This window comes from Cenococcum geophilum, assembly GCF_001692895.1.
Source record: "Cenococcum geophilum 1.58 unplaced genomic scaffold K441scaffold_17, whole genome shotgun sequence".
NCBI lineage: Eukaryota > Fungi > Ascomycota > Dothideomycetes > Gloniales > Gloniaceae > Cenococcum > Cenococcum geophilum.
This window is the reverse complement of record NW_027137575.1, coordinates 1,091,216-1,104,001: the sequence shown is the minus strand read 5'-3', so window position 1 is coordinate 1,104,001 and position 12,786 is coordinate 1,091,216. Positions and strand designations below refer to the sequence as shown.

The 12,786-nt window shown below is 36.3% G+C and overlaps 2 protein-coding genes across 2 annotated transcripts; one reads left to right on the top strand and one right to left on the bottom strand.

Annotated features, from left to right (window-relative positions):
* Positions 1-618: 618 nt before the first annotated feature.
* On the top strand, positions 619-1,124 carry K441DRAFT_717304 (WD40 repeat-like protein; the record flags this gene model as incomplete). Its single annotated transcript, XM_067653992.1, has 2 exons — positions 619-734; positions 776-1,124. 2 exons carry the CDS (start codon positions 619-621, stop codon positions 1,080-1,082), a joined length of 423 nt encoding a protein of 140 aa, XP_067504815.1. The 3' UTR covers positions 1,083-1,124.
* Positions 1,125-11,431: 10,307 nt separating this feature from the next.
* K441DRAFT_556596 (uncharacterized protein) lies at positions 11,432-11,590 on the bottom strand (the record flags this gene model as incomplete). The annotated part of the gene is made up of 1 exon (XM_067643336.1): positions 11,432-11,590. A coding segment is annotated over one exon (159 nt), but the record flags the coding sequence as incomplete, so codon positions are not given.
* Positions 11,591-12,786: the final 1,196 nt, after the last annotated feature.

Sequence of the window (12,786 nt, the reverse complement as noted above, 5' to 3'; positions counted from 1 at the left end):
AGCTGTTTACCACCTGATTTGCAATATGCTTATCATTATTAGGTGCGCTATTTAGAGTAGAGTACACACCGTATCTATGATGGGGATTTAGTCCACCTTTTCCTCTAGAAATATTTTCTATATTGGCTAGAAGCTATAAGCCTTATTAAAAAAGCATATAAATACATCTATATAATTAATCGCCTATAGGCGCTTATAGATGTAAGGTTGTTTTACGTATTTAATTGTAATTGCTATACTTACTATAATACAGTTAGATAAGAGTGCTAGCTTAAGCTTTCTCCACAATGCAAAGCGATTTATATTACAGTTCCGACCTATATTAGAAGATGCACCTCTTTAGGTCTATTCTTCAGCCCTTATATTTGCTCTAGAGATGAGTATAATTTAAAAGATGTTTACAGACTATATTCTGGGGTGGGTTAGTAGGCTATTAAAGAGAGAAAATAATTAGGATGCCTGCCGCAGTACGCTCAAGGGCCATTCCAATGACGTTAATGCCGTAGCCTTCTCGCCAGACGGCCAGCTGGTAGCGTCAGGGTCCTATGACAGCACTGTACGGCTGTGGGATGCAGCGACGGGGTCCTGCCAGACGGCCAGCTGTAGCGTCAGCGTCCTATGACAGCACTGTACGGCTGTGGGATGCAGCGACCGGGGTCCTGCCGCAGCACGCTCGAGGGCCATTCCTTCAGGGTCAACGCCGTAGCCTTCTCGCCAGACGGCCAGCTGGTAGCGTCAGCGTCCAATGAGAGCACTGTACGGCTGTGGGATGCAGCGACGGGGTCCTGCCGCAGCACGCTCGAGGGCATTCCCGCGGCGTCAACGCCGTAGCCTTCTCGCCAGACGGCCAGCTGGTAGCGTCAGGGTCCTATGACAGCACTGTACGGCTGTGGGATGCAGCGACGGGGTCCTGCCACAGCACGCTCGAGGGCCATTCCGACAGGGTCAACGCCGTAGCCTTCTCGCCAGACGGCCAGCTGGTAGCGTCAGCGTCCTATGACAGCACTGTACGGCTGTGGGATGCAGCGACGGGGTCCTGCCGCAGCACGCTCGAGGGCCATTCCGCGGCGTCAACGCCGTAGCCTTCTCGCCAGACGGCCAGCTGGTAGCGTCAGCGTCCTATGACGACACTGTACGGCTCTGGGATGCAGCGACGGGGTCCTGCCGCAGCACGCTCGAGTACCATTCCTATGGCGTCAACGCCGTAGCCTTCTTGCCAGACGGCCGGTATCTGAAGTTACCTAGAGGAGATATTCCTCTTCCTTCGCCTCTCTTAAGTAGTCTTCCCTCTCAGGCAAAAGAGCTGCCTGCTGTCTGTGTAAATTACCAGTGGATAAATTCTAACGCAAAAGCTCTCCTTTGGCTTCCGCCTGAATATCGACTAAGCTGTACAGCTGCTGCTTATAGAAACGTAATTTGCATAGGACATTCATCAGGTCGTATAACCTTTCTTCAATTTTATCTAGATAGAAGTAATTAATTTTATTTATCTTTATCTTTTTAATATTCTCTATTCTATAAAGGGGTCCAGGGGACCATATGTATTTATATTATAAGAGGGCCTCTTCTAGTAGATTCTATTAGTTCCGTTCTAGTTAAAGCTAGCTTTTAGGGATTCTATAGGTTTCTAGAAAACGTTATAATGAATAACACGTGGCCCCTTCGCTACGCTAGCAGGGAGGGCGACCCGTACCGGCCATACCCTTATAAGCCGCTTGAAGATAGCGGGTAGGAATATAGTTTTATAACGTATACAAAAGCTCACTATTAGCGCTCTTTAAACACGTGTATTTCAGATCTAACGCTTTACCGGATGTATAAAGTGGAAAGTTTGTAGTAGCACTCGAGGGGGAAGCCGGTTTTGCTAGCGACTGTACTTCGAAGCTAAATGCTCGCACTGTCCAATCACTTATCTAATTATTTTCCGGAACTTAGATAAACCGCCTTACTTTTAGAACCACCACGGTCACACGTAGAGAACAGTATAGTAAGACACAATCTATATATATACATAAAATTTTTTTTTTAAGAGAAAACAAAAGAAAGCAATATTCTAGGCAACCTGGACGGCTTAATAGATACGAGAAGATTAGCCTAGGGTTTGCTAGAAAGCTATGCACACAGTTTATAAAAATCCTATTTAGCTCTAGGTAATGGAAACTAGTCGACACTAATAGAGGAGTAAGATAGTAATTAGAGGCTTAAACTAAGCAGGACAGAGAGGATCTAAAACTTGTTTTGGATAAAACCAGCTAGCAACTACAATAATAGTATAGATTGCCATAATAAGAACGCCTTCAAGCCAGTCTATTTTAGTATTAGTTGGAGTGGATTACCTATATAGAAAGGAAAACTTACTAGATTTACTATACTAAATAAGATAGTTTACTAGGAGCACAGCAATAAATAAAATAGTAATTAGAAAGGTCTTAAAATAAAGCGTTATATAATCCTAGCCTATAATCCAACTAAGTATAATAATAAAGGGGAGAACTAAAAGAGTAATTTATATACTAGATCTAATAGCAACATTAATTACTAGACTTATTTCATCCTTATAAGCTACTATAACTGCTATTATATATTTAGCAGCGTTCCCAATAATTAGGAGCAGGATAAGACTAATAAAAGTGGTAGAGACAGTGCCGCTTGCCGTAATATTACTAATGCTATTAACCATAAACTTGGAACAGAAGGCGACTAATACGGTAGAGAATCTAAGGGTTATAATTACACCCTAGATCGTTAATTAGGGCTTCTTAATCTTATTATCTTCCTTTTCTACGTTTAAATCCTGCACAAGCTATTCTTGGTTTACTCCGCCTCTAGATATAGCCGCCGCTCTAGCGCCAATCCGTGCGATACTATAGAAAGACATACCCTACTTAACTTGGGAGGATTTACGCTTAGAAGCCCTTTAGCTTAGAGTATTATATATTTTGGTATATAACTTTAATTAAAATATAAGGTAGTAAACGTATATAATTAGGAGGATAATAAATATTCCGCGGGAAAGCTCCTAATTAAGTATAGAGCTATTAGGGCTCGTGGCTATATAGGTTAGTATCTATTATAGGTCTAAAGCTATTATTAAACTTACTTAATAGCGTAGAGTAGAAGGCGGTTAGAATAATTAGGCTACTAATGCATAAAGCTAGAAGGCCGGCCGTAGTATCTACTACTATTATATTAAAATATTGTTCCGTCCAGTTAATGCCTCTAAAGAAAAAGTATATACTAAAGATAAGGAGTAAGTTTAAAAGCATACTACTAATTAAGGAAGTTTTAATAATGGTAATCTGGCCCTTAGTTAGGGCTAATATAGAGACGATCAATTTAATAGCGTTTCTGCGCTAAATATTAGATAATATTAGGACAAATAAGAAGCGGAGATACGTACCTAAAAGTTATGTTTAAGAGACCACCTAATATATTACTGGCGCGGCGCGTAATCTCTTTAGTAGCGTAATTAATTATTATAGCAAGCGGGATAATAGCAATAAAGTTAACAATAAATATGGCGATGCTATTAATATAAAGATAATTAACTATAAAGCTAACGGGAACGGCAAGAAGAAGTATATTTATCTATAAACTAAATAAGACGGCACGAATCTAATCCTTAGCAGGTATCTTACGCTTTAAAGCTGCTTTCTGCCTTTCCTTAATTATTAGCTTAAGATATAAGGGGTTTTGCAGGCCTATACCGGCCTCTTTATTAGGTTGTTTATCGTTAAACCTTATCTAAGCTACTTAATAGGCTTTTAAGAATGCTGCTAGATATAAATATGCCATTATAAGCACGGTTTTTAATTATTCCTAGAAAGAGCATAATAAAGAAGGGCGATTTTATAGTCTAGAGGGTACCCACGCATAGCAAAGACTAAGAAGTTTAATAGTACTTAGGCCAACCCTAACGCCTTAAATCCATAATAGTGCGTTCAGCTTTTTTTTTGTTAATTTTACGAGCGAGGATCTAAAGCAAATTCCAGAATAGTTATTATAGAGAAAAGGAGGATTAACGTTAATAACTAGATAGAATAGCTAGTAAAAAAAGGAGAAGATAGAGTAATAGATAAATAATAAGTGAAAAGTAAACTAACTACTTATAGAAATAAGGACGCGGTAGAATATATAAATAAGGGTATAAGTCTATATGCCTCTAAGTACTAGCTGCTTAGCGTTTTAAATATAAGTCCTCCCTTAACGCAAGGCAGATTAATAGGAGTTATTATACCACCTATATAAGGCGGAGCGCTTATAAAGGGCTTAGCTAGAATGCCAATTAAACTACCCTATAACGCACTAATAGCTCCTTTGCTATAGATAGGGAGTAAATATACAAGATTAACTAGCTAAGATAAGTCTACTGCTTAAGCAGTGTTCTGCTCCGTAAAGGGTAGGCGTTAGGAGTAGATTATATAATACTATTCCTACTAGGTAAGGCGTTATTAGAAGGTCATTATAGCTTCCAGTTCTAGTTTATAACTTTATACAAACGCCTCTAAACACTACACTATTAGGGCTGTCTAAAAGCTAAGTTGCCTATTTACCTTGTCTTAACCTTAGGCCAGGCTCGTTAGCTGTTAAGGCAATAAAAAGTTGCGTTAAAGTGTATAATAGGGCTTAAGTAAAGCCATATAACTAGATAGGCATTGCTATACAAAGCAACGCTTAACCGGCTACCTCTATATCGCCATCTTAGAATAATTAAAAGAAAGAGGCTAATGCTAGCCCTTATCGTTTAATATAACCCTCCTGTAAAGGCACAGTAAAGTAGGGTATGCTCCTATTATAGCTATATTATAGCGCATTTATAATACTATACTAGTATCCCTAAGTTAGCAAATTGGCTTAACTTTTAAGGCATAGTTAAAGCGGAGCTCACCGTTAGCTCTTTTATTAGCTAAGTGGTAGAGAGGAGCAGGATATAAAAGGCCTCTATATCCTTTAACTAGACCTATATTAAGCACAGTATCCTTTAAGGAAATCCCTCCTTACTTCCTCGCAAAGACACTCGAACTATTAGCTACCTTATCTCTTTAATAATAAGCGACTTAAGCGACTCGGACGCTACAATAAAGGATACTACATTATATCGGATTAAGGTGCGCTCTAAACATTAAATCCTTTATAGAATACCGCTGACGGAGCTAGGATATACTGCTTGCTTCCAATCCTAAGGGCTCCAATAAGGCCGTTAATACAGTAGGGTAGGTATGCGATAGTTACTTCCCCGTAGTTTTATCCGTTCGCCAGCTTACTAACATAAGTAGAATATCTAGTTAGCACTAGAATGTAAGAGTAATTTAGAGAATAATAAGGCCGATACAGAAGGAACTATAAGGAAATATTTACCCCGCACTGACGATATAAAGAAGTCGTCTTAATATAGTCCGCTTAGTAACTCCTTCCAATAAAGCTTATTAAACCCCTAGCTTACTCTATTAGGGTAATAGAGAGACTAGGTAACTTAGTTAATTAACTTAGCTATAGGCTTAGCTAACTTAATAGGAAAGTTAGCAGCCTTAAAAAAAGCAACTACTACATTATAGGTTATCTAGGGAAGGTTAACGATTAGATCGACAGCCTAAGAAGTGACTAAGAAGAAATAAAAGATATTATTAGGCGGTTTTAAAACGAAATCCACACTCTTAAGAGAGGTAGTAATAAAACTTTAGATTATGAAGGTAAACGGGTTATAAAGGCTGGAAACAATATTACGGCATTTAAAAGGAAAAGGGCACGCTTAGTCTAAGAATAGAGAAGCCTATAGAATTAAGGAAGAAATTTATTGGCTTAAATAGTACGCTCTTTAGTTATTATATCGTTCGGTCTAAGCCATATCGGATTAGCTTGACTTTTCTACGCCTAATCTTTAATCCTCGCGTTCTGCTTACACCCTGCTTCCTTCCTTACACTTTTCTTCCTTATTATATCCTTATTTTAAGACGCGCCTAACGTGTCCTTAACTTCCCTATACTTATTTACTTCTCTACTATTATACCGTCCGTTATATCCTAGCCTCTTTAATATCCCCTCCTCGCCTACCTACCTACCTACTACGTCGGCCCTCCTAATATAGCTTTTAGCGCGTTTGCCCGTAATGGCGAATCTCTCTAAATTAGAGATAATTAAAACGAAGCCTATTAGGGAAGGATTAAATAACTTTCGCGATTTATTTAACTTAATATATTAGGATCTGGGCATTCCTAGCTTTTTAGACTCGTTGCACTAAATAGGCGATAAAGGTAACTATTAATATACCTATTATAAGTTTTTATCTAACGCCTATAGGACTAAAGGATATTTTACTTAATTTAATACTTACTCTACAGAGCCTTCCTACTTCTTATTTATTGCCGTTAAATAGCGGTAATAAAAACCCCCTTAGTAATCTGTTAAGACTTAATTTAGTAGTTAATTCTAACGACTTCAACGTTAAACGGTTCCTGCCTCTTTTAAATGCAATCCTTTGGATTAAACCTAACGAGGTTATCTAAGAAAATATGTACGCTACTGTTATAGAGTCTACGCCTCCCCCCCGACCGCTACCATTCTACGTTTAAACCCCACATTAATATAATATAAGTAGCTTCGCTAACTTGTCCGAACATAGGAAATATATAGATAATGTTCTAAAGGAGGAGCTAGGCCCTCTTTACGTGGGGATTCCTAGCTTATATAAAGTATTCTTTAGTAAAGTAAAAGGTCTTAAAGAGGCAAGCGCCGGTTTTTAAAAAATGTAAAGAAGGGGATAATCTACTATACGCTGAGGGCGGCTAGCGTAACTGGCCTAAAGGTGTAAAAAAACGTAGAGTCCTAAAGTGGTTTAATAGGCTAATTATATTATTTCTAAACTTTATAAAAGAGCACGGGTTCGTTCTAAAGGCATAATAAAGACTAGTAGAGTATACTTAGCAGCCCTTATAAGGATCTACGGCTAACCAAAAGCTAAATATCGGCTTTATAGATAATTTAATAGCTAGCGAAAGCTCCTAATACTATTAGTTATATATACTTATACTAGAAGAGCTAAAGAGTAATCTAAATACTAATATAGCCTTAAAAGCATGGTTTAATTTAGAGAAATATATAAGGGAAGTATTTGCCGCTTAGAACAGTTGTTGCTTTATTCTAAGCTTTACCCTCTATAGATTTATTATATAGTTATAGGAGTATAACCAGGTAGAAGGCGTTATATTATCACTATTTAATATTAATAAAGACGGACTATAATTTACCTTAGCAATTTTAGGATTTCTCTAAATAAATAAGAAGTAGCTTAGGTTTAACCCTACTATTCTAATATTAGACGGCAAACAATATATTAAGGTTATGCGCAACAATTAGACCAAGTGTCTTATCCTTAACGAACTTATAAAGTGGGCACCCTATATCGCCGGTTAAGCAACTACTTGCTAGAAAGTATACCGTAAGGGGGATACCTTTAAGATACCCCTTATTATTAAAGACTCGTAGCAGTACCTAGAGCGCGATAAAGAAGGTAAACTACTACGTAAGGTAACGGAGAAAGGAGTAGTTAATGTGGCCAGGTACTATTACCATAAGACTATTTATATAGGTAGATAAGATAATAATATCTTTAATATCCGCAAGGGGCTAGATATTACAAGAGCGATAAACTATAAGTTAGAAGGCTTAATAATGCCCCTAAGACTAGCTAGAGTGCGAATCAGTATAAGGAAAGGCCGAAGTTCTAGCAAAAAGAGGTCTTCTAGCTGCAGCGCCCTATTACCGCCCAGTAAGCGCATATATTTAAGCTCTCTAATTAAGCGCCCTATTATATAGAATTAAGTATATTGACGCGTTATTACTAGTAATTATAGGAAGCCTCTTTATAAGGCAAGCTCTTGGGCTACAATGCTTACTGTACTAGAGGGTAGTATTAAAGGATATAAGTCTTTGTATACGCGGGTAGGTATTATCTAATATAACATTTTAATAGGCAACCTTATAATAAATAAGGAAGACAATAATCCTTCTTAGCCGGTATTCTTAATCGACTTTAATCTTGCGATTAAAGAGTAGTAAAAAGGGCCTTTAGGAGCGCGGGGCAAGACCGGCACAAAAGTGTTTATAGTAATTGGAGTGCTTCTTAGCAAGAAATACTCCTTTAGGCATAATCTAGAGTTATTCTTCTAGGTGCTTTTTTAGATATGCGTATACTATAATAGGCTAGGTAAAGACATTAGTCAAACTAAGTTTAAGCGTTAGAACTATAAGAATACTATAAAGTTAGCTAAGTTAAAATTAGGGCTAGTAAATAGGGAAGGGCATTTTCTTAACTATATAGCTAAGGCATTTACACCTTACTACTAGCCGCTAGTCCTATAGGTTAATAAGCTGCGAAAGGTAGTTTTCCTAATAGATAAAAGGTAGGAGAAGGAAGATAGGGGGCTTTATTCCTAGATAAAAGAGGTTCTTTAGCAAGTATAGAAGGATCTAAAGGTATTAGTAAAGTAGATAAAATAACATTTTATTATCCTATACTCTTCTACCACATAAGTTAAAGTTTTACAGAGATTTAGGCGGCTAAGGCTAAGTAGCAGCCTTAGTTAAAACGTATATAAAACAGCGTAGGGCGAGTTACCTAGGCTAATAAACCCAGATAACCTAATCTTCCGCTAGATCGTCAGGTCCCTATACCCTACTATCCCGTATAGGCCTTACATTTCTATAAAATACCCCCTAGCCTATTAGAAGCTGCCCTATGCCGCCCAAATAGAAGCCGTATAGGAATTCATCCCCTACTCTAACCAATCCCCTACTTAAATAAGTCCCCTACTTAAATAAATCCCCTACGGGAGCTAATGCCTATATATTTCGCCGCCCTATAGAAACCAGTCCCCTACTTTAATAAATCCCCTACAAGATCTAGTCCCCTACGGGATTTAGTCCCCTACTCTAATAAATCCCTTATGCTAATAAATCCCCTACGCTAATAAACCCCCTACGCTAACAAATCCCCTATATTAACGAATCCCCTATAGGTACTAATGCCTATATATTCCACTGCCCTATAGGAACCAATCCCCTACGGCTTACATTCCTATATAGCTTTTGCTCCCCTACGGGAGCCCATAGCCACGTTTTCCTCTCCCCTACGGGAACCAATACCCTACGGCTTCCGTTCTCCTATTCTTAGATCTACTAGTAATTCGCCCGCGCTATAGCCTACTATATAGGCCTTATTATTATAGGAGCAAGTAAGTATATAGGCTTATACCCTATATAGGAATCTTAAAAGTAAATCGCTTTTTACTATAGAAACCCGCTTATATAACTAACTCTATTTAGTGATATTAAATTCCACGTTTTAGGATTAAGGCTATATATCTATATTATATTAAAGCTGTATAACGCAAAGTTATTGGGATATATATATATATATATTACTAGCCAATAAACAGTATAGTTAAGTAATATACTACCTCTAACTATTAACAAGTATAAATAGGAAAAAATATAAAGAAGAAAAGAAAAAGATAGCTAAATCCTGGATATATATCTGCCTATATATTAAAAAGGTATACATTCTATAAACCCCTAATACTCTAGTAAATTTAAGAGAGCTAAGTATAGGACTATATATTATTAAACTTACCTCCTTTTATAAAATCACGGTTAATAAATATTTAATAATTACGGTATGTCACTTTATAGCAATTTTATAATAACCGCTAGTAGTAATAGATATATACTAGCTTAGTAGACGTAGGATTAACTACTTAGTATTACTTAGCAGTAAATAACTAACCAACTCTACTAAATCCAAACGGAAATGTGAAATTAAGGGAAATAAAGGACAGCCCACCCCTTAATGACCAGAGCACTACGCGTATATCCCTAAACGTGCCGTAAAATCATTCTAGAATTCTTTAATTATATTAATAGCAACGGTTAGAGGCTGTAGACTTATATAAGTGTTATAATGGCTTACTAGTGCCTAATCTATTAATACTATATTTTTAATCTATATTAGAGCGTTAGTATAGGTAGGCGCCGCGGGCACAGACGACTTACCTCTTGTTCGTTAAGCTCATGTTTTATAAGATCTTTAAAATTGTTTAAATTATACTTCGTATTTCCCTTTTCAGTGCTTACCTTTACTAGGAACCTCTACTAAATTTCCCTCCGCGTATTAACGCCCAACGGCCTATACTTAATTCCGTAATAGATCCTACTTATAACCGCTTTATTAAAAGTCTAAACTTAGTTTATTATTAGAAACAAGACCCCTTAATAGTATTTAAGTTAACGCAAGAACACTAAAACTATAGAGTTGTTAGGTGTATTATTAATAGTACGTTATATTAAAAATATATCTACTTTATTAAGAAGCACAATAGCCTTCTAATAACTTGCTACCTTAAACACTATAGATAAGAGATTACTTTCGCAGATTTAGTACCTAACTCTCTAGCAACAATCTAATTAGGTTAGTAGGTGCTAGAATAGATAAGGTAAAACAAGGCTTACTATATATAGTAGTGTTTTATAGCTTTCTGCAATCGCTTTAGCTATTAAGGTTTTTCCAATACCTAGTAGCCCACTATAGCTTATAAGTAAGACAATTAGTAAGCGCGAAATAGGTACGTATTGTAATAAGAAAACGAGTTTACGTCCTTTACCTTCTATAAAATCATTAAAGGAATTATTAGGACCCTAGTTTAAGTAGAACTTAATAAGCGCCTAAACTATCGCCTTTTTCTTATTAGGAATCCTCACATTGTTAAATAGGGCCAAACTCTATTAGATGTCGCGAATATTGGCAACGGCAAACTCTACTATATCTTATTAGTATAATATCGCTTTAATAGGTTCATAATAATAAACAAAATCTTTTATCTTTTAGGCTAAAGCCTAGCACTATTAGGTTAAACAATATCAACTTATTATTACCTAATTGCTCTAGGTTAATATCCACGTATTTAACTTAGTTACTTCCATCCGCGTAGGGCAGCTATAATAAGGCAAAGTCTAAAGTATCTAGTTTCTTCTCGTTAACCCGTCGCCTAGGGTATTTAGGGTTACATTTATGAAATCCGATAGCATTAATTATAATTCTGCTCTTAACGTGGTAGATATACTATTTACCTTTATTATTAAACTAAAACTCCTAGCTATTGTATTCTTTATAGTAGATTCCCTATAGAGAAAGAAAAGTATAGCTATACTAAATAAGGTCGTTTCTAGTCCTATTTAAGTCTAGGTAAAATTAAAGAGGATATACCACTAGGGTATTTATTTAAACCGTTCCCCAAAACTTATTAATTTTAATCTATCCGGTAGCTTCTCCAATCCTTTTCCTATTAAAATCCAAATAGTAACCCTTAATACAGAAGTATACAGAACTATTTAGTTCTACCTTCTCCTTACTATAGGTATATTTAAGGCATCTTCTTGCCTAAATGCCTACGCAAATAGAGTAAATATCCGAGTTAGGCTTAAATAGGGCCCAGAGCAGGTTATACGTAATCTCCCCTCTCTTAAGGAGCGAGAGAAGACGTTTAGTAGTTAACTTATACGTATCGTTAATATAGTTAATTAAGAGGCCTAGATGCTTTAAATTCCTAACGTCCTTTCTATTATTTCCGTGGCTTTAGTATAATTCTATATTTAAAAGGAAATAATATAGGACATTCTGTTTAATCTACGCGGAAAATAAGTATTTAAACTTAGAAAATAGGTAAACTCTATAAGGCTTATTATACTAAAGGCATATCCTCTATAAGAGAAACTACACGTATATCTTAAAGGATTACCCTTAAAATATCTTATAATAATTCAGACTTAATATTAATATAGTAAGTAAGTTCTTTAGTTAACCTATCTACGCTTTTATAAGTAGAGAAAAGGCCCTTATAGGAATACTCCCTTACTAATTCAAGCCTAAATAACAAATATATATTACTCTAGTTTACTTAGCGAGCCCGTTAGGGTCACTAGCTTAGCAATTTTATATTTATAGGCCTTTTTATCCCATCTATAATACTATAGTATTAGCTATATCTACTTATCTCTCTAACAACTTATACTTTATCCACTTCCTTATATACTAGCTTTAACGCTTAGGCTTTAGCTTCCTTAGGTTTAAGGTTATTTTTAATTAGACCTTTAGGAGCTTTAGGCATAGAGGCAGGTTTAGGCAGCGCCTTCCCGGCTATAATTACCCTAATAGCATTAACGACTTACTAAGTAATACGCAAGACAATAGCGTTATAGTTTAGCAACAGATTAGGGCTGCTTAGAGGAGTTACTATAGATTAAGTAGTTAAGCCATTTAGCTTTATAACTTTAGGCGTAGTAAACATTTACAAAGCTTTAATAAGGTGTTAGTTTTTATAGGGAAAGAAGGGTATAATAGGTTGATAAGCTGCCTCTTAAGGAGGGTCTACCTATTCTTATACTTATTAATAGATTTAATAAACAAGATCCGCCCTCTTTTATATCCATTAATACGGCATAAGCTATACTACAGGTATATCTATACCCCTCTTCTAGTAATAGGCTACCCTCCCTAATTAATTTTAGCAGACTTTAGTTAAGATATATTAATATTATCTCCGTTATAGTAAATAAACCTATAGTATACGTACTTGCCGTACCTATAGAAATAGTCCCCTAGCTTATATACAGGATTTTAACTCTAGCACTAGAGCGAGCTTAAAAAAAGATATTACTTAAAGTATAAAAGTGCTCTAATTAATATACAGGAGATAGGTAATATCTTAGGTTGAATTAAAGATATAAGTATAGAAT